The sequence below is a fragment of the Aythya marila genome, assembly GCF_965140915.1.
Source record: "Aythya marila genome assembly, chromosome: 14".
Taxonomy (NCBI): domain Eukaryota; kingdom Metazoa; phylum Chordata; class Aves; order Anseriformes; family Anatidae; genus Aythya; species Aythya marila.
Window position 1 is genome coordinate 7,915,933 of NC_139055.1, and position 25,357 is coordinate 7,941,289.

Here is a 25,357-nt window from a genome sequence, read left to right on the forward strand (position 1 = left end):
ATTATGGAATTGTGTTTCACTGAAAAGATTTTGAAGTATTCAGCAAGGTTGCCCATCAATGTAGTTGAGTCACCAATATTGGAGGTCTTCAGAGATGTGCAGATGGAGAGCTTAGTGATGTGGTTTAACAGTAGACTTGGCAGTGCTAGGGTAAATGTTGGGCTAGATGATCTAAGAGCTCTTTTCCAACCTAAATGATTCCAGGATACTAGGAACACAGCTGTTGTCATAGCACGTCTGTTATGAAAGCTACTTCCAGCTCCATTCTTGAGAGGTCACTGTCCATAGCTCCTCTTTCCACCAAGAGAACGTCACACACAAAGAATTCTTGAACTACTCCCAGCTGTTATGTTTGCCTTCCCTATTCATAACAGGCAGAAGGACTTCATTAAAAGACCAATTGCCCAGCCCACTTCTTCACAACGTGCACAGAGACTATACCATGGACAGCTCTAAAGACATTTCTTTCCACTACATTAACATGACCTAACATTGTGAAGAAAATAAATGTTATGCAGCTAGTTTATACACATTGATATTTTTTATATTTAGTTATTTTTCAGTATTCATACTAGTAGACCACATAAGGTAGACAGTAGGGGATGAATTCTACAGAAGGCTCTTCAAAAGATCCCAATAATATCAATAACATTTCTCAGGGAAAACCTATTGAGCAGATAGACTTCAAAGAGCGTAAACCACAGCTTTGTGGGGAATGGAATAACTAAAACGAGCAGAGAAAGAACCACCAGCCCTTCTACAGCCACTCACACAACATTCCCACAACGTTACCTCAAACCTTCATAACTTCAACGCTTTTCTTTCACCCTCACAATGTGCAAGCAAATTTCTCCAAATGAAAAGTTCCACAAACCTTTTCCCAATCTCACGCACAATGTACAAGCACACCTTCAAAGTATACCATGAAGGGAGCTACATTTCTCTGCAAATATCTAAAGCCTCCTAAAGAGATAAGAGAAAGATAGGATTCTTTCTGCAACAAAGACTGGTCTTCTTCAATACATCACTAAGGAAATGTCCCTCTGCTTTAAGTATATGCGCTGTTCCGCGGAGACATGCCTCTTCTACTAAAGTAATTTTTACATCCACTACCTAGACAAAAAAAAAAAGGAGAACACACAAACACCCTGGTACCTCCAGTCTTCCACAAGAGCTCTGATTTTGATGAAATACACACCTACTGGCTAACATAGCCAAGGCACATGGACACATAACACATTCCCCAACAAAGCTATGCTGCTACTGATAACATAAACTACATGCAGGGAAGAAACACCAGGAAAAGAAAATATTGGACCAGCAGTACAAAGAAGTGTAGTGGGTTTACATGGCAAGGTTTTGGTAGCAGGGAGCCATAGGGGTGGTTTCTGTGAGAAAGATCTAGAAGCTGCCCCATGTTTGGGAAGGGCCCCATTGTTTTCCAGATCTGAGCCAATAAGCGATGTTGTTTGCGCCTCTGTGAGAGCATATTTAAGACAGGGAAAAAAACGCTGCGCCAGACAGCAGCCAGGAGTGAGAGAACAGCCTTGCAGGTGCCAAGGTCAGTGTAGAGGGAGGGGGAGAGGTGCTCCAGGCGCCGGAGCAGAAGTCCCCTGCGGCCTGTGGTGAGGACCATGGTGAAGCAGGATGTCCCCCTGCAGCCCATGGAGTACCACGGTGGAGCAGGGTTCCACACTGCAGCCCATGGAGGAGACCACGGTGGAGCAGGTGGCCCTGCACCGACAGAGGCTGCTGCCTGTGGAAGACCCCTGCCGGAGCAGATTCCGGGCCAGACCTGTAGCCCATGGAGAGGAGCCCACGCAGGAGCAGGTGACCTGGCAGGAGCTGCTGCCTGTAGGGGAGCCAGGTTGGAGCAGTTTTCTCCTGAGGGATGGACCCCGTGGTACGGACCCATATCTGGAGCAGTTCTGGAAGAGCTGCTGCCTGTGGGAAGCCCACGCTGGATCAGTTCATCAAGGACTGCATCCCGTGGGTGGGACCCCACAGCACAGGGGACGAGAGTGACTGAGAAGGAGCGGCAGAGAAGAAGTGCTGTAGACTGACCATAACCCCCATTCCCCCGTTCCCCTGCGCCGCTCGGGGGGAGGAGGTGGAAGAGGGTGGATGGGGGGGAAGGTGCTTTTGGTTTGCTTTTTCCTTTGTTTTCTCACTTCTCTCGCTTGTTAGTAATAGGCAATAAATCTTACTATCTCCTTATGCCGAGTCTGTTTTGCCCGTTACAACAATTATTGCGTGATTTTCTCGTCCTTATCTCAACCCTTGAGCCCTTTTTCACATATTTTCTCCCCATTCCTCTTTGAGGAGGGGGAGTGAGAGAGCGGCTGTGGTGGAGCGCGGCTGCCCACTCGAGCGGAACCACGACAAGAAGCATTCAAAAAGAAAGTGTGGTAGAGAAAATCACTGGACATGGGCCACACACTTCTCTCTGCACTGGAAAAGGCCTCTCTAAACCATCAAGAGATGGTTTTAAGTGCAAGCAAAAAACTGAGGTTTTAAGCTGCAAGATAAGCCCTAGAAAATTCATCTGGACTTCATTTTAAGAAATGTTCATCAGCTGTCATCTGATTTTCCATGATGTGGCCTGCTCATAGTCAATGAATATGAAACTGAAAAAGGAAAGGCCTTAATATGGGGACCTTTCTCATGCCACATCTCGTAACCAATGAAGACAGATTCAGCTTCAGCTTCTGTTTCATTTCCCATATACACAAATATTTGTCTCCAGATGGCTGATAGGACCTTCTCAAGGCAGATAAGGACTTGCTGCAGTACAAACTCTGCATTTTCAAATATAAAGGTCCTAGCCAGAAAAGGGAAATATGAAGCACAACCTTCCTGAAAACAAAGACCTGCAAATGGAATTATAGTTATGAAGAAACTCTTTGGCACAAAGTTACAATAAATAGGAGTAAATAATGAGCATTCTCACAGGTATTATAAGACATAATACACAGGCATCATAACACCACATACACAGTTTTTCTGCAAAGCATTTTATTACCAGATATTTAAAGTTGCCTTTCAGGGAAAGAAAACCAGGATAAAATGGTGCATAAATGCTGCAGGAATTGGCACAAATTAGGAAGTCAAACCTTTGACTGAACGATATCACTGCTGAGCTACTGGTTTTCCACATTCAAAAAACAAAAACAAACAAACAAACAAGAACAACAACAACACAATAAAACCAAAAAGAAACAAACGAACCAAAATTCCACTCAACATCTTTGCTCTGCATTCAGAGCATTCATTTGCACCACTCACAACATCCAACTTCTAGCCATATTAAGGCCACTGGCAAGAGCATTTCATCCAATGACATTTTAAGGAAACATGAGGATATTAAAGACTGTCCTGACAGCACTAAACAGTCACACTGGGAATGGAAACAGCTCTCCCACTCCTATAAATCAAAACAGATCTTTCAGTCTTTTCAGGGTTCTCTGGCATTTTGTCATTGAAAACAAACAAAGCAAAAATATGGAAAGCTCAGAAAAGGAACAAGAAAATAGGACAAGAATCCGATCTCAAACTTCAAGCAACATTTTAAATCCTAGTCAAATATTATGCAGCACAAACTAAAGCCTAAAAAGACATGTTACCTAGGCCATTATTCCACCACACACACTGAAACAGCAGCACAGAAGAATACATAGACATTTCTATGCTCAAACCATCTTCATGCAACAAGAGAACAGTTGCACAGAAAAGAAAGGAAAAGCAGCTAAGTGAAACATGAGGTCCTTGAATATTGTTTCAAGACCATCCCAATTCACTAAAACACCGCGCAGGCATTCTCGTTCATTATTAGAATTCACTATTGGAATTTTCTGTTACCAAGAATAGCAAGTGCTGAATGGGTTGAAAGATGCATCTTGCCTTCCAGATATTCTAACATGGAAAGGAAAATTCCACCTATTCCCTCCCCAGAGCGAGGCCCATAAAAGCATATCACATTCCTCAACACAGCTATGCTGTTACTCATAACTTAGCCTATCCATGTAGACAAAAGACCAGGAAAAGATAAAATCAGACAAGCAAAAAAAGCATTCAAAGAGAAAGTGTGGTACAGAAATTCACAGGAAAGATGGCATGGTCTTCTCTGCATGCAGGGAAACACCTCCCGAGAGCACCAAGAAATGGTTCAGGTCTTAAGCCTTCCTCTGCACTGTACAGTAGGGACATCATAGCAAGACAAGCTCATCGACTCTCATCAGTTTTTCCATGCTATGCCCTGCTTATCTCAAATGAAAACAAAAGTATAAATGTAAATGACTTACTATGGGGCCTTTTCTCATGATAAATCTAGTGAGCAATTCCCTTATACACTACCTCTTGTCTCCAGATGGCTTATAAGACCTTCTCAAGGGAGACAAGGATTTGCTGCAATACAAACTTTGCATTTTCAAATGTAAAAATCCTTTCAAAAAAGGGAAATATGAAGCACAACCTTCATTGAAACAAATGCTTAAAAATGGAATTACAACTAGGAAGAAACGCAACACCCCAATGCAGATAGGGGTAGACTAAAGAGGATTCTCACAGGTATTAGAGGGTATTATACTAAGGAATCATACCTCTGCATACACAGTTTTTGTACAGAACATTTTGGCATCAGAGGATTAGCCTTGCCCTTCAGGAAAGCAAAACCAGGATCAAATGGTCAATTATGCTGCAGGCATTGTCAAAATTATGAAATCAAACTTAATATATGCTACAGAATTTGGCATTCACAATAAAATCGTACCACTGCCCAAACAATATCACCACTTATCACAAATTCTCTTCAAATTCAGAACCAACGTCCCAACTTCACTCCTCTACATTTACAGCATTCAGTTGCACCACGCTCATTAATCACCTTCGAACTGTATCTCAAGAGCTAATAAGGACTTATCATTCTGGAACATCGTGAGGGGAAGCAGAACACCGAGGGAGAATTAAAATTGTGCTTCCGGGAAGCACAGCCAGGAGAAAAAGGTGCATAAATGATGCCGGCCTTGGCACAAATTATGAAATGAAACCTCAGACCAAACAATATCACTGCTGATCCACATATTTTCCACATTCAAACTCAACCACTCACCATCTTTGCTCTACATTCACAGCATTCAGTTGCACCATTCACAATATCCAAATTCTAGCCATATTTAGGCAGCTATCAAGAGCATTTCATCCAGTGACATTTTAAGGAAACATGAGGATATCAAAGACTTTGTGCCGACTGCAGCAAATATTCATGCTGTGTATGGGAACAGCTCCCCCAGTCCAACAACTCATAACACATCTTCCAGTCTTTTCAGGGTTCTCGGGAACATGAGGCCACGTTTTGTCATTGACAACAAAGAAGGCAAGTATGTGAAAACTGCAGGACAAGAAACAGAATCCAATCTCACACTTCACACAACATTAACCAAGCCAAATATTTTGCAACACAAATTCAAGTGATGAAGACTAAAAGGACGCGTTGCCCAGACCATTATTCCACCACACACACAAAAACAGCAGCACAGATTCATATAGACATCTTTTTGCATAATCCATCTTCATGAAGCATCAGAAAAGTTGCTTAGAGTATGGAAGTATGGAGGAGAAGTAGCCAAATGACATATTGGCCATTAAGATTTTATTTAAAGATAAGCGCAAACTACTGCATGTGAGCTATTGGGAGGCTACCTTTTAACTTCCTGGTAGTCTCAAGTGTACATGAACACAGAAGAAAGAAAAACAAAACAAAAACCTGCATGATATATGCCAGGGGATGAAAGGAACAACCAGCAGATAAGTGGGAAAAAAGTTAGAAGATCATGTAGAGCGGAGTTGCAGGGAAAGACCCCCTCGTCTCCTGACTTCCGCAACATCTGTAACGCTGGCAGTGGAGCCCACATTTGGCTCCCTTCACAAAAAAGGACAACAACCTGATACAAAACAAAGCTGTGCCTTGCTGAGAAGGAAACCTGGCCACTCAGGAATGAGAGCGGTAAATTTTCAGAAAAGCAAAAAGAAGTGAAGACAAAAAGGAAATCCTGCATGATACATGTCAGGGAATGAAAGGAGCAACCACCTGGCATGTGGGAAAAAAATAGGAGTCCATCTGGAGCAGAGCTGATGTCAAAAGCCCGCGCTCATGTCCCACATTCCACATTATCTTTCAGAGTTACCCAAAACCCACTGCCTAATGAAGCTGTGCTTTGCTCAGCACCAAACATCCCCGACCGGGAAGGAAAGCGGGGAGTGAAAGGCAATGAGCAGGAAGGGAGGCAAGCGCCGAGACGGAGGGCGTCCGCGTGTCCGGAGCGACTGACTCACCGGGAGGGCGTCGGGCGGTGCGCCGCGGGCGCCGGCAGCGTCTTCCCCGAGCAGCGGCGCGGCCTTGTCGGGCGCCGGCCGCGCCGGGAGGGTGTTGCAGCAGCTGTCGGCCGCCCAGCGCCGCTGGCTCTTGCGCGAGTCGGCGGTGAGCGACACCTCGTGCGAGTAGGAGTGCAGGAAGGCGCGGACGCCGTCGATGCCCACGAAGTGCGAGGCCGGCACGCCGCGCAAGGCGCCGCTGGCCGGCGGCAGCAGCTGCGAGCGGCGCCAGCGCCGCAGGCGCAGCGCCAGCAGCAGCAGCAGGAAGGCGACGAAGAGGCACGACACGGCCGCCACGGCCAGCACCAGCCAGCGCGTCAGGCTGCCGCCGGGCTCGGCCGGCGCCGCCGCGCTGCCCAGCTCCGACAGCAGCTCGGCCACGCTCTCGGCCAGCACCACCGTCAGCGTGGCCGTGGCCGACAGCGCCGGCCGGCCCTGGTCCTTCACCACCACCACCAGGCTGTGCCTGGGCGCGTCGCGGGCCAGCGGCGAGCGCGCCGTGCGCACCTCGCCGCTGTGCAGCCCCACGCGGAACAGCCCCGGCTCCGTCGCCTTGGCCAGCTCGTAGGACAGCCACGCGTTCTGCCCCGCGTCCGCGTCCACCGCCACCACCTTGGCCACCAGCGCGCCGGGCTCCGCCGAGCGCGGCGCCAGCTCCACGCCCGTCCAGCCCGCGCCCGACGCCGCCGCCGCCGCCATCGGCGGGTACAGCACCTGCGGCGCGTTGTCGTTCTCGTCCACGATCAGCAGCCGCACCGACACGTTGCTGCTCAGCGCCGGCGCGCCGCCGTCCTCCGCCCGCACCCACAGCCCCACCTCGCGCACCTCCTCGTAGTCGAACGAGCGCAGCGCGTACAGCGCGCCCGTCTCCGCCTGCACCGACACGTAGGACGACAGCGGCGCGCCCCGCACGCGCCCCTCCGCCAGCCGGTAGCGCACGCGCGCGTTCTGCCCCCAGTCCGCGTCCCACGCCCGCACCGTCAGCACCAGCGCGCCCTCGGCGTTGTTCTCGGGCAGACGGGCGCTGTAGCGCGCCTCCGCGAACACCGGCGCGTTGTCGTTCACGTCCAGCACGCGCAGCGCCAGCACCGCGCTGCTGCGCAGCGACGGCGACCCGCCGTCCGACGCCCACACCGTCACGTTGTACTCCGACACCTCCTCCCGGTCCAGCTCCCGCGCCGTCACCACGCTGTAGTAGCTGCCCACCGAGCTCCGCAGACGGAACGGCACGTCGCCGACCAGCGAGCACCGCACCTCGCCGTTGGCGCCCGAGTCGCGGTCCTGCACGTGCAGCAGGGCCACCACCGTCCCCGAAGGCGCGTCCTCCGAGATCTCGTTCAGCGCCGACCGTACCGAAATCTCGGGCGCGTTGTCGTTCACGTCGGTCACCGAGATCGAGACCGTAGCCGTGTCGGATAGGCCACCGCCGTCCCGAGCCTGTACTTGGAGATCATAGGAGTCTCCTTCCTCGAAGTCCAGGCTCCTCAACAGTCTGATCGATCCCGTCTCGGGATCCAGGTAAAACATCTTCGATGCTTTCGTGGAAAACTCTTTAAATGAGTATTTCACGTTCCCGTTCATTCCATCGTCGGCGTCAGTGGCCGTGAGGGTGAAGAGCGTGGAGCCCACGGGCACGTCTTCGGGCACGCGCACAGCGTACACCGCCTGGCTGAACACGGGCGCGTTGTCGTTGGCGTCCAGCACAACCACGCGGATGCGCGCCGTGCCCGTCCGTGCCGGCTCGCCGCCGTCGCTCGCCCTCAGCACCAGCTCGTGAAACGCCGCCTCCTCCCGGTCCAGCGCCTTGGCCAGCACCAGCTCGGGACGCTTCTCGCCGTCGGCTCCCGCCTGCACGGACAGCGAGAAGTGCTCGTCGCCGCTCAGCTCGTAGCTCTGCAGGGAATTCACTCCCACGTCCTGGTCATGAGCCTTAGACAGGGGCAGACGCGTCCCGAGTCCAGTCGTCTCGCTCAGCGTTTCCTCAATCTGAATTTCGCTAAAGGTGGGTGCGTTGTCGTTAATGTCCGTGATTTCCACTTCGATCGTGTAAACTTTCATCTCGCCCTCCACGATCACCTCACAGCGCAGCACGCATCGCTGCACGCCCTCGCACAGCTGCTCTCTATCTAGCCTCTCCGCCGTCACCAGGTGGCCGCTGTTCGCATGCAGAGCAAAATACTGCGTCCTATCTGCCGACACCACTCGGGCGCCGCGGTCGCGGATCGTCGCCGGCTGCAGCGCCAGGTCCTTGGCCACGTCGCCCACGAAAGAGCCCTTGGGCAGCTCTTCGGGCACCGAGTAGCGCAGCTGCCCCCACGCCGCCTCCCACGCCGCCACCAACACGCAGCACAGCAGCGCTCGCTGCCTCCGGCCCCAGAGCCCTTCTCTCGTCGCGCACATCTCCGACACGGCCCCGCCGCCAACGAACGCCCGCCGACAGCTCCCGCCGCTCGACTCTTCGCCTAGGGCTCCGGATCAGACACTTGCTCCAGTTCCCGTCCCCGGCTCCGGCCCCGTCGCCGCCCGCTGTCGCCTGTCCCTCCGCCTCTCTGTAGCTCGGCTCCGTACCGCGGGGCCGCTCGCAGCCCGCACGGCCGCCGATACAGCGAGCGAGCCGGGCTGCAGCGGGCGGGGCTGGCTGCAGCGCTCCGCTCCTTCCTCTCCTCTCCTCCGTGGTGAACAGCGGCGCCCGCAGCCTCCGCCCGGCACTGCACGCACGGCTCACACCGAGCGCCGCCGCCCTGCCTCTTTCGCGGAAACCTTCGGTCCCCGCGGACACGGCTCCACGGCACATTCCCCAGCGACACGACCTTGAGTCGATGCGTTTGCTTCCGGAACGACTTCTCTTCTTCGAGGAGAACATCGAATTCATTCTGGTCTTCAGCGTGGTCATGATCACAATGAAGGTAGTGTCCTCTGCTTGATATCTTAGTTCTACTGCATGGCAGGTAAAATTATACGTTTTAATTTGACCTCAGAGTAATTATCGCCCTTACACCATTTGTGCAGGACAGTCACTTCAAGGACTTTCAGAGATCGTTTCTGCAGTCCTTCTTGAATGAGTATTTCCTTGTCTTTCTAATACTTTATATTCATTTGAATCTTACATTTGTTGATAATTTGTGCCATCGTTCCAATGTCAACAACTGATATAAAACAGTTCTCGCTGTATATATGCAGCATCAAGGAACCAACAGGTCCGATCAGCTCCCTGAGAAGCCTGGGCACTCTCCACATCCCTGTTATTTAGCAAAACAGTCTGCGCACTCGCCTCTGACCAGTTTCCTCCACTATAATTGCAATCCAGGAGATCACAACAGCAGAAGATGCTTTTCTAGCTTCCATTCACTTAAACGGTTTTCCAGAAAAATGCCTACCCCTAAAACAGAAGAAAACCCCAGGGCATTCACTTTGAACGTATCAGAGAACTATGGGACATGAGCATGCCAGTGTACTCAGAGGTGTAAGATGAGGGCAGAATTTGGCATCACTTATCAAACACATCCACTACATTCATTTGAGAAAAAGCCAATGGAAGACCATGAAATATCTCGAGCATTTAAGCATCAATCATATTTTCATGATTCTGTCATGCTGAATCGCTGGAACTCATTCTACACAGTCAGCATTCACATTCATGGCTAATGGTTATTACATCAGTACTTGGCATCAGTTACAGCCCTAGATTATTGCTTTCATGGAACACCTGCTCCCACAGTACCCTTCTGCTCTTCTTTGACTTCACCTTCATAAATAGTGTTGACTCCAGTCTGCACCCTTTCAACTCAGAGACCTCTACTCCATAGGCACTTTCTGCCAAATACTTTATTCCCAGGGAAGCATCATTGCCTCTAAAGAGAGGGACACCATGATCAGAACAGAAATGGCATAGCCCTTGGCATCAGGCATAAAACCAAAGCATTCCCCAGCCAAAGACACACTGATCCAACTATTTTCCAGGCTCTAAGCCTGCCTATTACCCTTTCTACTCTGCAGTCACAGTCTTTATTTGCATCATGGACAACATCCTACTTCTCACCATTGGTAAGAGCAGAAGGAAAATGGCATATAATTCTCTGACAACTATAATTCTCTGACACTGAAAGAGAGATATATCAAAGTAGTTCTTTTCTAGTAGATCTTCCAGACTTTTTAGTGGTCTCTGCCACATTCAAGCCCAGTTCACAGCAAACAAGGCAAAAATGTGAAAATTGCACAAATGAAGGACTTCACTGTCACTCTACAGAACTTGTTTTTTTAAAAATCTGCCTCAACATTAGATAGAATGAAATTCAAGGGATGTACTTCCATTCCTCAGGAGATGTTTCAGGCTGTGTGCGGTGAAAACTAGAAGTGCCAAAGCCCAGCCGGAGCTCAAGCTGGCTATTGGTCTTAAAGACATCAAAAATGATTTTATAAATACATAAACAAGAAAAGGAGGACCAAAGAAAAGACCCATCCGTTATTGCATGTGGAGGTGAAACACTGTGACAAGAGATGATCTCCCTAATGTGTTTTTCGTGTCAGTTTTTAGGAACAAGACCTATTTTTCTCTGGGTACCCCATCCCCTGACTACCTGCTAGATAGGGACAGGAAGCAGAATGAAGACCTTATAATCCACGAGAAAAGGGTCAGCAACCTGATAACTACTTAGACAGATGCAAGTCTATGGGGCCAGAAGGCTAAGTGACGGGTCCTTTGGGTCACAGCAATCCCATGCAGTGCTACAGGCTGGGGGAAGAAGACTGGCTCAAAAGCTGGCTGGCTGAAAGCCACCTCCGAATATCGGTCAATAGCCAGCAGTATGGACGAGAGATCCAGCAGCATCCGGACTTGTATCAGAAATAGTCCACCCAGCAGGACTATAAAAATGATTGTCCCTCTGTACTCGGCTCTCGTGAGGCTGCACCTCAAATACTGTGATCAGTTTTGGACCCCTCACTACAGGAAGGTTACTGAGGTGCTGAAGCAGGTCAAAGCAGGGCAACGGAGCTGTTGAAGGGTCTAGAGAACAGGTCTCATTAGGAGTGGCTGATGGAGATGAGGTTGTTTAGTCTACAGAAAAGGAGGCTCAGGGCAGATCTTATCGTGTTCTACAATTACCTTAAAGGGGGGCTACAGGAAAGTGCGAATCAGCCTGTTGCCAAGAACCATGTGATTAAACAATAGGAAATGGCCTCAGATTGCTGCAGTAGAGGTTTACATTGGATATTAGGAAAATGTGTTTCACTGAAAAAGTTGTAAAATATTCAGCAAGGCTGCCCATCAATGTAGTTGAGTCACCAATATTGGAGGTCTTCAGAGATGTGCAGATGGAGAGCTTAGTGATGTGGTTTAACAGTAGACTTGGCAGTGCTAGGGTAAATGTTGGGCTAGATGATCTAAGAGCTCTTTTCCAACCTAAATGATTCCAGGATACTAGGAACACAGCTGTTGTCATAGCACGTCTGTTATGAAAGCTACTTCCAGCTCCATTCTTGAGAGGTCACTGTCCATAGCTCCTCTTTCCACCAAGAGAACGTCACACACAAAGAATTCTTGAACTACTCCCAGCTGTTATGTTTGCCTTCCCTATTCATAACAGGCAGAAGGACTTCATTAAAAGACCAATTGCCCAGCCCACTTCTTCACAACGTGCACAGAGACTATACCGTGGACAGCTCTAAAGACATTTCTTTCCACTACATTAACATGACCTAACATTGTGAAGACAATAAATGTTATGCAGCTAGTTTATACACTTTGATATTTTTTTTATTTAGATATTTTTCTTTATTCATAGTAGTATTTTGGGGGATTTTTGAAACAGTAAAGATCCCATGGCTTGCTGCAACTGAACAAACCAAGCTACCAGGAACGACTATGAGAAGTTCCCATGACCGTGTTTCCACTTCGCCCAAATGAGGTATTTAGAGAAATATTGTTGCCAGCAGCTGGCTTCAAGGACAAGGTCTACATGACTGCTAATCACAATGGGGTTGTTTTCTTGTACTTGTTTGTCTGCGTGCTTTTGACCAATAATCTTGTGTAAGACACTATTCAACCCTGTTAAGTTCAGTATAAGAGTCAGGCTATTCGAGTAATAAAATGGAGCATGATCTGACCATACTGGTGTCTGTTCTGCTTTCAGCCGTTCTTCCTGCATCAGTAGTAGACCACATAAGGTAGACAGTAGGGGATGAATTCTCAAGAACGCTCTCCCAAAGATCCCAGAAACCTCAGTAACATTTCTCAGGCAAAACTTATTGAGCAGACAGACTTCAAAGAGCGTAAACCACAGCTTTGTGGGGAATGGAATAACTAAAACAAGCAGAGAAAGGACCACCAGCCTTTCTACAACTTCTCACACAAAATTCCCCCAGCACGTCACCTCAAACCTTCATAACTTCAATGCTTTTTTTCACCATCAGAATTTGCAAGCAAATCTCACCAAAGGAAAAGTTCAACAAAAGTTTTCCCAATCTCACGCACCATGTACAAGCACACCTTCAAAGTATACCATGAAGGGAGCTACATTTCTCTGCAAGTATCTAAAGCCTCCTAAAAAGGGATAAGGGACAGAGAGGATTCTTTCTGCAACAAAGACTGGGTCTTCGTAAATACAGCAGTAACGAAATATCCCTCTGCTTTAAGTGTAATTGTTGTTCCACAGAGACATGCCTCATCTACTTATAACATTGAGCTTCTATTTCTTCCCATTATACATAAAATTTTGTTGTCTGGTGGCTGACTGGACCTTCTCAAAGAAGATAAATATTTGCTGCAATTCAAAAGTCGCATTTGCAAATGTAAAAGCCCTAACCAGAAAAGGAACATATGAAGCACAACCTTCCTGAAAACAAAGACCTGAAAATTGAATTATAGCTATGTAGAAACTCTTTGGCACAGAGTTACAATAAATAGGAGTGAAGTAATGAGGATTCTCACAGGTATTATAAGCCATAATACGCAGGCATCATAACACCACATGCACAGTTTCTCTGCAAAGCTTTTTATTACCAGAGAATTAAAGTTACCTTTCAGGGCAGGGAAACCAAGATAAAATGGTGCATAAATACTGCAGGAATTGGCACAAATTAGGAAGTCAAACTTTTGACTAAACAATATCACTGCTGAGCTACTAGTTTTCCACATTATTAAAAATAAAATAAAATAAAATAAAATAAAATAAAATATAACCAAAAAGAAACAAACAAACCAAAATTCCACTCAACATCTTTTCTCTGCATTCACAGCATTCATTTGCACCACTCACAACATCCAAGTTCTAGCCATATGGATGCCACTGGCAAGAGCATTGCATCCAGTGACATTTTTAGGAAACATGAGGATATTAAAGACTGTCCTGACAACACTAAACAGTCACACTGGGAATGGAAACAGCTCTCCCAGTCCTATAACTCAAATAGATCTTCCAGTCTTTCCAGGATCCTACGGTATTTTGTCATAGACAACAAACAAAGCAAAAATGTGGAAAGGATAGAAAAGGAACAAGAAAACAGGACAAGTATTCAATCTCACACTTAACGCAACATATTTAAACATAGTCAAATATTATGCAGCACAAATTAAAGCCTAAAAAGACACATTACCTAGGCCATTATTCCACCACACACACTGAAACAGCAGCACAGAAGAATGCATAGACATTTCTCTGCTCATCCAATCTTCATGCAGCAAGAGAACAGTTGCACAGAAAAGAAAGGAAAAGCAGCTAAGTGAAACATGAGGTCCTTGAATACTGTTTCAAGACCACCCAAATCTATAAAAACACTGTGCAGGCATTCTCATTCATTATTAGAATTCACTATTGGAATTTGCTGTTACCGAGAATAGTGAGTGCTGAATAGTGAGCAGGAAGGGAGGCAAGCGCCGACAGGGAGGGCGTCCGCGTGTCCGGAGCGACTGACTCACCGGGAGGGCGTCGGGCGGTGCGCCGCGGGCGCCGGCAGCGTCTTCCCCGAGCAGCGGCGCGGCCTTGTCGGGCGCCGGCCGCGCCGGGAGGGTATTGCAGCAGCTGTCGGCCGCCCAGCGCCGCTGGCTCTTGCGCGAGTCGGCGGTGAGCGACACCTCGTGCGAGTAGGAGTGCAGGAAGGCGCGGACGCCGTCGATGCCCACGAAGTGCGAGGCCGGCACGCCGCGCAAGGCGCCGCTGGCCGGCGGCAGCAGCTGCGAGCGGCGCCAGCGCCGCAGGCGCAGCGCCAGCAGCAGCAGCAGGAAGGCGACGAAGAGGCACGACACGGCCGCCACGGCCAGCACCAGCCAGCGCGTCAGGCTGCCGCCGGGCTCGGCCGGCGCCGCCGCGCTGCCCAGCTCCGACAGCAGCTCGGCCACGCTCTCGGCCAGCACCACCGTCAGCGTGGCCGTGGCCGACAGCGCCGGCCGGCCCTGGTCCTTCACCACCACCACCAGGCTGTGCCTGGGCGCGTCGCGGGCCAGCGGCGAGCGCGCCGTGCGCACCTCGCCGCTGTGCAGCCCCACGCGGAACAGCCCCGGCTCCGTCGCCTTGGCCAGCTCGTAGGACAGCCACGCGTTCTGCCCCGCGTCCGCGTCCACCGCCACCACCTTGGCCACCAGCGCGCCGGGCTCCGCCGAGCGCGGCGCCAGCTCCACGCCCGTCCAGCCCGCGCCCGACGCCGCCGCCGCCGCCATCGGCGGGTACAGCACCTGCGGCGCGTTGTCGTTCTCGTCCACGATCAGCAGCCGCACCGACACGTTGCTGCTCAGCGCCGGCGCGCCGCCGTCCTCCGCCCGCACCCACAGCCCCACCTCGCGCACCTCCTCGTAGTCGAACGAGCGCAGCGCGTACAGCGCGCCCGTCTCCGCCTGCACCGACACGTAGGACGACAGCGGCGCGCCCCGCACGCGCCCCTCCGCCAGCCGGTAGCGCACGCGCGCGTTCTGCCCCCAGTCCGCGTCCCACGCCCGCACCGTCAGCACCAGCGCGCCCTCGGCGTTGTTCTCGGGCAGACGGGCGCTGTAGCGCGCCTCCGCGAACACCGGCGCGTTGTCGTTCACGTCCAGCACGCGCAGCGCCAGCACCGCGCTGCTGCGCAGCGACGGCGACCCGCCGTCCGACGCCCACACCGTCACGTTGTACTCCGACACCTCCTCCCGGTCCAGCTCCCGCGCCGTCACCACGCTGTAGTAGCTGCCCACCGAGCTCCGCAGACGGAACGGCACGTCGCCGACCAGCGAGCACCGCACCTCGCCGTTGGCGCCCGAGTCGCGGTCCTGCACGTGCAGCAGGGCCACCACCGTCCCCGAAGGCGCGTCCTCCGAGATCTCGCTCAGCGCCGACCGCACCGAAATCTCGGGCGCGTTGTCATTCACGTCCATCACCGAGATCGTGACTACAGCCGTGTCGAAAAGCTCCCCGCTATCCCGTGCTTGCACCCTGAATTCGTAAGAGTCGCCTTCCTCGAAGTCCAGGCTCCTCAACAGCTTGATCGATCCCGTCTCGGGATCTAGAAAAAATTTGTCTGTTAGCTCGGCTGTCAGCTTTATGACCGAATATTTAACCTCGCTGTTGATTCCCTCGTCGGAATCGGTGGCCGTGAGGGTGAGGAGCGTGGAGCCCACGGGCACGTCCTCGGGCACGCGCACAGCGTACACCGCCTGGCTGAACACGGGCGCGTTGTCGTTGGCGTCCAGCACAGACACGCGGATGCGCGCCGTGCCCGTCCGTGCCGGCTCGCCGCCGTCGCTCGCCCTCAGCACCAGCTCGTGAAACGCCGCCTCCTCCCGGTCCAGCGCCTTGGCCAGCACCAGCTGGGGACGCTTCTCGCCGTCGGCTCCCGCCTGCACGGACAGCGAGAAGTGCTCGTCGCCGCTCAGCTCGTAGCTCTGCAGGGAATTCACTCCCACGTCCGGGTCGTGAGCCTCGAACAGGGGAAAGCGCGACCCGGGAGCTGTGGTCTCGCTCATTCTCAGTTCCTTTTCGGCTTCTCCAAAGCTGGGCGCATTGTCATTAATGTCTGTGATTTCCACTTCGATCTCGTAAACCTTCATCTCACCGTCCACGATTACTTCACAGCGCAGCACGCATCGCTCCATCAGCCGGCACAGCTGCTCTCTATCTAGCCTCTCCGCCGTCACCAGGTGGCCGCTGTTCGCATGCAGAGAGAAATACTGCGTCCTATCTGCCGACACCACTCGGGCGCCGCGATCACGGAGTGCCGCCAGCTGCAGCGCCAGGTCCTTGGCCACGTCGCCCACGAAAGAGCCCTTGGGCAGCTCCTCAGGCACCGAGTAGCGCAGCTGTCCCCACGCCGCCTCCCACACAGCCACCAACATGCAACACAGCAGCGCTCGCTGCCTCCGGCCCCGGCGCCCTTCTCTCGGTGCGCACATCTCCGACACGGCCCCGCCGCCACCGGACAGCCGCCGACAGCTCCCGCCGCCCCGACTCTTCGCCTCTGGCTCCGGATCAGACTCCTTCTCCGGCTCCTGCTCCGTTATCCTTCTCCAGCTCCGGCCCCGCCGCCGGCCGATTTGGCCAGCCCCTCCGCCTCTCTGTAGCTCGGCTCCGTACCGCGGGGCCGCTCGCAGCCCGCACGGCCGCCGATACAGCGAGCGAGCCGGGCCGCAGCGGGCGGGGCTGGCTGCAGCGCTCCGCTCCTTCCTCTCCTCTCCTCCGTGGTGAACAGCGGCGCCCGCAGCCTCCGCCCGGCACTGCACGCACGGCTCACAGGGAGCGCCGCCGCCCTGCCTCTTCCGCGGAAACCTTTGGCCCCCGTTGACGCGGCGCCTCGGCACATTCCCCTGCGACACGGCCCAGCGCCGATGCGCTTGCTTCTGCAACGCCTTCTCCGAGGAGAAGATGGAATTCATTCTGGTCTTCATGGCGGTCATGTTCAGAATGAAGGTAGCACCCTCTTCTTCATATCGTAGTTCTACTGCATTGCAGGTAAAATTATACGTTTTAATTTGATCGCAAAGTAATTATCGCCCTTACACCATGTGTCAGGACAGTCACTTCCCGGAATTCCAGAGATCGTTTCTGTAGTCCTTTGGAATGAACATTTCCTTGTCTGTCCAACACTTTATATTCATTTAAATCTTACGTTTGTTGATAATTTGTGCTGTCGTTCCAATGTCAACAACTGATATAAAAAAGTTCTCCCTGTACATGTGCAGCATCATGGAGTAATCAGGTGCCTTCACTACTCTGAGAAGCCTGGGCACTCACTCCACATCCCTGTTATTTAGCAAAGCAGTCTGCGCACTCGCCTCTAATCAGTTTCCCCCACTATAAATGCAGTCTTGGAGATCACAACAGCAGAAGATGCTTTTCTAACTTTCATTCACTTTAACGGTTTTCCAGAAAAATGCCTACCCCTAAAACAGAAGAAAACCCCAGGGCATTCACTTTGAACGTATCAGAGAACCATGGGACACGAGCATGCCAGTGTACACAGAGGGGTAAGATGAGGGCAGAATTTGGCATCTCTTATCAAAAAAATCCACTACATTCATTTGAGAAAAAAAGCCAAAGGAAGACCATGAAATATCTCAAGCATTTAAGCATCAATCATATTTTCATGATTCTGTCATGCTGAATCGCTGGAACTCATTCTACGCAGTCAGCATTCACATTCATGGCTAATGGTTATTACATCAGTACTTGGCATCAGTTACAGCCCTAGATTATTGCTTTCATGGAACACCTGCTCCCACAGTACCCTTCTGCTCTTCTTTGACTTCACCTTCATAAATAGTGTTGACTCCAGTCTGCACCCTTTCAACTCAGAGACCTCTACTCCATAGGCACTTTCTGCCAAATACTTTATTCCCAGGGAAACATCATTGCCTCTAAGGACAGGGACACCATGATCAGAACAGAAATGGCACAGGCCTTGGCATCAGGCATGAAACCAAAGCATTCCCCAGCCAAAGACACACTGATCCAACTATTTTCCAGGCTCTAAGCCTGCCTCTCAGCCTCTGTACTCTCCAATCACAGTCTTTAATTGCATCATGGACAACATCCTACTTCTCACCATAGGTGAGAGCAGAAATAAAATGGCATATAATTCTCTGACACTTTACTGAAAGAGAGATATATCAAAGTAGTTCTTTTCCAGTACATATGCCAGTCCTTTTAAGGGTCTCTGTCACACTCCGGCCCAGTCCACAGTAAACAAGGCAAAAATGTGAAAATTGCACAAATGAAGGACTTCACTGTCACTCTACAGATCTTCTTTTTTTGATCTGCCTCAACATTAGATAGAATGAAATTCAAGGGATGTACTTCCATTCCTCAGGAGATGTTTCAGGCTGTGTGTGGTGATAATTTGAAAGGCCAAATCCCAGCTGTAGCTCAAGCTGACTATTGGTCTTTAAGACATCAAAAATGATTTTATAAATACAAAAACAAGAAAAGGAGGACCAAAGACAAGCTCCATCCGTTATTGCATGTGGAGGGGAAACACTGTGACAAGAGATGACCGCCCCAATACATTTTGGTCACAGTCTTTAGCAACAAGACCTATTTTTCTCTGGGTACCCCATCCCCTGACTACCTGCTAGATAGGGACAGGAAGCAGAATGAAGACCTCATAATCCATGAGAAAAAGGTCAGCAACCTGATGAACTACTTAGACATATGCAAGTCTATGGGGCCAGAAGGTTAAGTGACGGGTCCTTTGTTTGGGTCACAGCAATCCCATGCAGTGCTACAGGCTGGGGAAAGAAGATTAGCTGAAAAGCTGGCTGGCCGAAAGCTACCTCCCAGTATTGGTCAATAGCCAGCAGTACGGACGAGAGATGCAGCAGCATCCGGACTTGTATCAGAAATAGTCTGGCCAGCAGGAGTATGGAAGTGATTGTCCCTCTGTACTCGGCTCTCATGAGGCTGCACCTCAAATACTGTGATCAGTTTTGGACCCCTCACTACAGGAAGGTTACTGAGGTGCTGAAGCAGACCAAAGCAGGGCAACGGAGCTGTTGAAGGGTCTAGAGAACAGATCTCATTAGGAGCGGCTGATGGAGATGGGGTTGTTTAGTCTACAGAAAAGGAGGCTCAGGGCAGATCTTATCGTGTTCTACAATTACCTTAAAGGGGGGCTACAGCAAAGTGCGAATCAGCCTGTTGCCAAGAACCATGTGATAAAACACTAGGAAATGGCCTCAGATTGCTGCAGTGGATATTAGGAAAATGTGTTTCACTGAAAAGATTGTGAAGTATTCAGCAAGGCTGCCCATCGATGTAGTTGAGTCACCAATATAGGAGGTCTTCAGAGGTGTGTAGATGGAGAGCTTAGTGATGTGGTTTAACAGTAGAATTGGCAGTACTAGAGTAAATGTTGGGGTAGATGATCTAAAAGGTCTTTTCCAACCTAAATGATTCCAGGATTCTGTGAACACAGCTGTTGTCATAGCACATCTGTTATCAAAGCCACTTCCAGCTCCATTCTTGAGAGTTCAGGGTTTCAAAGGATCCTCTTTCCACCAAGAGAACGTCACACACAAAGAATTCTCAAACTACTCCCAGCTCTTATGTTTCCTTTCCATATTTATAACAGGCAGAAGGACTTCATTAAAAGACCAATTGCCCAGCTCACTTCTTCACAACGTGCACAGAGACTATACCACGGACAGCTCTAAAGACATTTCTTTCCACTACATTAACATGACCTAACATTGTGAAGAAAATAAATGTTATGCAGATAGTTTATACACTTTGATTTTTTTTTTGTTTGTTTATATTTAGATATTTTTCAGTATTCATAGCAGTAGAACACATAAGGTAGACAGTAGGGGATGAATTCTCAAAAAATCTCTCCCAAAGATCCCAGAAACCTCAATAACATTTCTCAGGCAAAACCTATTGAGCAGACAGACTTCAAAGAGCGTAAACCACAGCTTTGTGGGGAATGGAATAACTAAAACAAGCAGAGAAAGGACCACCAGCCCTTCTACAACTTCTCACACAAAATTCCCCCAACACATCAAAACAAACCTTCATAGCTTCAATGCATTTCTTTCACCGTCAGAATTTGCAAGCAAATCTCACCAAAGGAAAAGTTCAACAAAAGCTTGCCCAATCTCACTCACCATGTACAAGCACACCTTCAAAGTATACCATGAAGGGAGCTACATTTCTCTGCAAGTATCTAAAGCCTCCTAAAAAGGGATAAGGGACAGAGAGGATTCTTTCTGCAACAAAGACTGGGTCTTCGTAAATACAGCAGTAACAGAATGTCCCTCTGCTTTAAGTGTAATTGTTGTTCCACAGAGACATGCCTTATCTACTTATAACATTGAGCTTCTATTTCTTCCCATTAGATACAAAATTTTGTCTCCCAATGGCCGTATGGACCTTCACAAAGAATTAAATATTTGCTACAATTCAAATGTCGCATTTGCAAATGTAAAAGCCCTAGCCAGAAAAGGAAAATATGAAGCACAACCTCCCTGGGAATATGGACCTGAAAATGCAATTATAGCTTTGAAGAAACTCTTTGGCACAACGTTACAATAAATAGGAGTGAAGTAATGAGGATTCTCACAGGTACTATAAGCCGTAATATGCAGGCATCATCACACCACACGCACAGTTTTTCTGCAAAGCATTTTATTACCAGAGAATTAAAGTTACTGTTCAGGGCAAGAAAACCAGGATAAAATGGTGCATAAATGCTGCAGGAATTGGCAGAAATTAGATAGTCAAACCTTTGACTGAACGATATCACTGCTGAGCTACTGGTTTTCCACAGTCAAAAAACAAAAACAAATAAAAAAACAACAATGCAATAAAAAGAAAAACAATCAAATCAAAATTCCACTCACCATCTTTGCTCTGCATTCACAGCATTCATTTGTACCACTCACAACATCCAAGTTCTAGCCGCATGGTGGTCACTGGCAAGAGCATTTCATCCAGTGACATTTTTAGGAAAATGAGGATATTAAAGACTGTCCTGACAGCACTAAACAGTCACATTGGGAATGCAAACCACTCTCACAGTCCCATTAATCAGAACAGATCTTCCAGCCTTTTCAGGGTTCCCCAGCGTTTTGTCATTGACAACAAACAAAGCAAAAATGTGGAAAGCACAGAAAAGGAACAAGAAAACTGAACAAGAATCCAATCTCAAACTTCAAGCAACATTTTAAATCCTAGTCAAATATTATGCAGCACAAATTAAAGCCTAAAAAGACATGTTACCCAGGCCATTATTCCACCACACACTGAAACAGCAGCACAGAAGAATATAAAGACATTACTCTGCTCAAACCATCTTCATGCAGCAAGAGAACAGTTGCAAAGAGTAGAAAGGAAAAGCAGCTAAGTGAAACATGAGGTCCTTGAATATCATTTCAAGATCATCCCAATCCACTAAAACAGTGTGCTAAACAAAAACATTCTCAATCATTAATAGAATTCATTATTGGAATTTGCTGTTACTGAGAATAGTGAGTGCTGAATGGGTTAAGGGAAAGATGCATCTTGCCTTCCAGATATTCTAACACGGAAAGGAAAATTCCACCTATTACCTGCCCAGAGTGAGGCCCATGAAAGCATATCACATTTCCTCAACACAGCTATGCTGTTACTCATAATCAGCCTACCCAGGTAGACAAAAGACTAGGAAAAGATAAAATCAGACAAGCAAAAAAAGCATTCAAAGAAAAAGTGTGGTAGAGAAATTCACAGGAAAGATGGCATGGTCTTCTCTGCATTCAGGTAAATACTTCCCCAGAGCACCAAGAAATGGCTCAGGTCTTAAGTCTTCCTCTGCACTGTACAGTACGGACATCATAGCAAGACAAGGTCATCAACTCTCTTCAGTTTTTCCATGCTGTGCCCTGCTTATCTCAAATGAAAATGAAACTATAAATGTAAATGGCTTACTATGGGGCCTTATCTCATGACAAGTCTTTTGAGTAATTGGTTTCCCTTATACACATCTTGTCTCCAGATGGCTTATAAGACGTTGTCAAGGGAGAGAAGGATTTGCTGTAATAGAAACTTTGCATTTTCAAATGTAAATATCCTCTCAAAAACGGGAAGCAAAACCTTCATTGAAACAAATGCTTAAAAATTGAATTACAACTAAGAAGAAACGCTACAGAATGTAGCGTTTGTACAGAACATTTTGGCATCAGAGGATTAGCGTTGCCTTTCAGGAAACCAAAACCAGGTCAAAAATGCTGCAGGCATTCTCAAAATTATAAAATGAAACATAAAATATGCTACAAAAACTGCCAATCACAATAAAATCGTACCACTGCCCAAACTATATCGCTACTTATCACACATTCTTTTCAAATTCAGAACCAGCGTCCCAACACCATTCCTCTACATTTACAGCATTCAGTTGCACCACTCTCAATATTCTCCTTCCAACTGTATCTCAACAGCTAATAAGGGCTTATCATTCTGGGACATCGTAAGGTCAAGCAGAACACCGAGGGAAAGGCAATGAGCAGGAAGGGAGGCAAGCGCCGAGACGGAGGGCGTCCGCGTGTCCGGAGCGACTGACTCACCGGGAGGGCGTCGGGCGGTGCGCCGCGGGCGCCGGCAGCGTCTTCCCCGAGCAGCGGCGCGGCCTTGTCGGGCGCCGGCCGCGCCGGGAGGGTGTTGCAGCAGCTGTCGGCCGCCCAGCGCCGCTGGCTCTTGCGCGAGTCGGCGGTGAGCGACACCTCGTGCGAGTAGGAGTGCAGGAAGGCGCGGACGCCGTCGATGCCCACGAAGTGCGAGGCCGGCACGCCGCGCAAGGCGCCGCTGGCCGGCGGCAGCAGCTGCGAGCGGCGCCAGCGCCGCAGGCGCAGCGCCAGCAGCAGCAGCAGGAAGGCGACGAAGAGGCACGACACGGCCGCCACGGCCAGCACCAGCCAGCGCGTCAGGCTGCCGCCGGGCTCGGCCGGCGCCGCCGCGCTGCCCAGCTCCGACAGCAGCTCGGCCACGCTCTCGGCCAGCACCACCGTCAGCGTGGCCGTGGCCGACAGCGCCGGCCGGCCCTGGTCCTTCACCACCACCACCAGGCTGTGCCTGGGCGCGTCGCGGGCCAGCGGCGAGCGCGCCGTGCGCACCTCGCCGCTGTGCAGCCCCACGCGGAACAGCCCCGGCTCCGTCGCCTTGGCCAGCTCGTAGGACAGCCACGCGTTCTGCCCCGCGTCCGCGTCCACCGCCACCACCTTGGCCACCAGCGCGCCGGGCTCCGCCGAGCGCGGCGCCAGCTCCACGCCCGTCCAGCCCGCGCCCGACGCCGCCGCCGCCGCCATCGGCGGGTACAGCACCTGCGGCGCGTTGTCGTTCTCGTCCACGATCAGCAGCCGCACCGACACGTTGCTGCTCAGCGCCGGCGCGCCGCCGTCCTCCGCCCGCACCCACAGCCCCACCTCGCGCACCTCCTCGTAGTCGAACGAGCGCAGCGCGTACAGCGCGCCCGTCTCCGCCTGCACCGACACGTAGGACGACAGCGGCGCGCCTCGCACGCGCCCCTCCGCCAGCCGGTAGCGCACGCGCGCGTTCTGCCCCCAGTCCGCGTCCCACGCCCGCACCGTCAGCACCAGCGCGCCCTCGGCGTTGTTCTCGGGCAGACGGGCGCTGTAGCGCGCCTCCGCGAACACCGGCGCGTTGTCGTTCACGTCCAGCACGCGCAGCGCCAGCACCGCGCTGCTGCGCAGCGACGGCGACCCGCCGTCCGACGCCCACACCGTCACGTTGTACTCCGACACCTCCTCCCGGTCCAGCTCCCGCGCCGTCACCACGCTGTAGTAGCTGCCCACCGAGCTCCGCAGACGGAACGGCACGTCGCCGACCAGCGAGCACCGCACCTCGCCGTTGGCGCCCGAGTCGCGGTCCTGCACGTGCAGCAGGGCCACCACCGTCCCCGAAGGCGCGTCCTCCGAGATCTCGCTCAGCGCCGACGACACAGTCAACTCGGGCGCGTTATCGTTCACGTCGGTCACCGAGATCGAGATTGTAGCTGTGTCGGAAAGGCCACCGCCGTCATGGGCTTGCACCTCCATTTCGTAGGAGTCGCCTTCCTCGAAGTCCAGGCTCCTCACCAACCTGATCGATCCCGTCTCGGGATCCAGGTGGAGTATCTGCGAGGCTTTGTCAGTGATTTTCTTAAATAAGTATTTCAGATCGCCGTTAGGTCCCTCGTCAGCGTCAGTGGCCGTGAGGGTGAGGAGCGTGGAGCCCACGGGCACGTCCTCGGGCACGCGCACAGCGTACACCGCCTGGCTGAACACGGGCGCGTTGTCGTTGGCGTCCAGCACAACCACGCGGATGCGCGCCGTGCCCGTCCGTGCCGGCTCGCCGCCGTCGCTCGCCCTCAGCACCAGCTCGTGAAACGCCGCCTCCTCCCGGTCCAGCGCCTTGGCCAGCACCAGCTCGGGACGCTTCTCGCCGTCGGCTCCCGCCTGCACGGACAGCGAGAAGTGCTCGTCGCCGCTCAGCTCGTAGCTCTGCAAGGAATTCACTCCCACGTCCGGGTCGTAAGCCTCCGCCAGTGAAAACCGGGACCCGGGAGGTGTCATCTCGCTCATTCTCTGTTCCTTTTCAGCCTCTCGGAAGCTGGGCGCGTTGTCGTTAATGTCCGTGATTTCCACTTCGATCTCGTAAACTTTCATCTCGCCCTCCACGATCACCTCACAGCGCAGCACGCATCGTTGCAACACCTCGCACAGCTGCTCTCTATCTAGCCTCTCCGCCGTCACCAGGTGGCCGCTGTTCGCATGCAGAGAGAAATATCGCGTCCTACCTCGGTCCAGGATGCGGGCGCCGCGGTCGCTGAGCGTCGCCGGCTGCAGCGCCAGGTCCTTGGCCACATCGCCCACGAAAGAGCCCTTGGGCAGCTCCTCGGGCACCGAGTAGCGCAGCTGCCCCCACGCCGCCTCCCACGCCGCCACCAACACGCAGCACAGCAGCGCTCGCTGCCTCCGGCCCCAGCGCCCTTCTCTCGGTGCGCACATCTCCGCCACGGCCCCGCCGCCACCGGACGCCCGCAGATAACTCACCGCCGCCGC

The 25,357-nt window shown here is 51.3% G+C and overlaps 2 protein-coding genes across 2 annotated transcripts; both read right to left on the reverse strand.

Moving 5' to 3' along the window:
* Positions 1 to 6,216: 6,216 nt before the first annotated feature.
* On the reverse strand, positions 6,217 to 8,840 carry LOC309883669 (protocadherin gamma-A5-like; the record flags this gene model as incomplete). Its single annotated transcript, XM_082771932.1, has 1 exon — positions 6,217 to 8,840. The coding sequence occupies exon 1, from the start codon at positions 8,767 to 8,769 to the stop codon at positions 6,217 to 6,219; it is 2,553 nt and encodes an 850-aa protein (XP_082628058.1). The 5' UTR covers positions 8,770 to 8,840.
* A 902-nt stretch (positions 8,841 to 9,742) lies between these two features.
* On the reverse strand, positions 9,743 to 25,330 carry LOC309883670 (uncharacterized protein; the record flags this gene model as incomplete). The annotated part of the gene is given in 6 exon segments (XM_082771933.1): positions 9,743 to 9,748; positions 14,285 to 16,870; positions 16,872 to 17,000; positions 17,003 to 17,268; positions 21,947 to 21,962; positions 22,865 to 25,330. Coding segments are annotated over 6 exon segments (5,442 nt in total). The 5' UTR covers positions 25,304 to 25,330.
* Between the last annotated feature and the right edge of the window lie 27 nt (positions 25,331 to 25,357).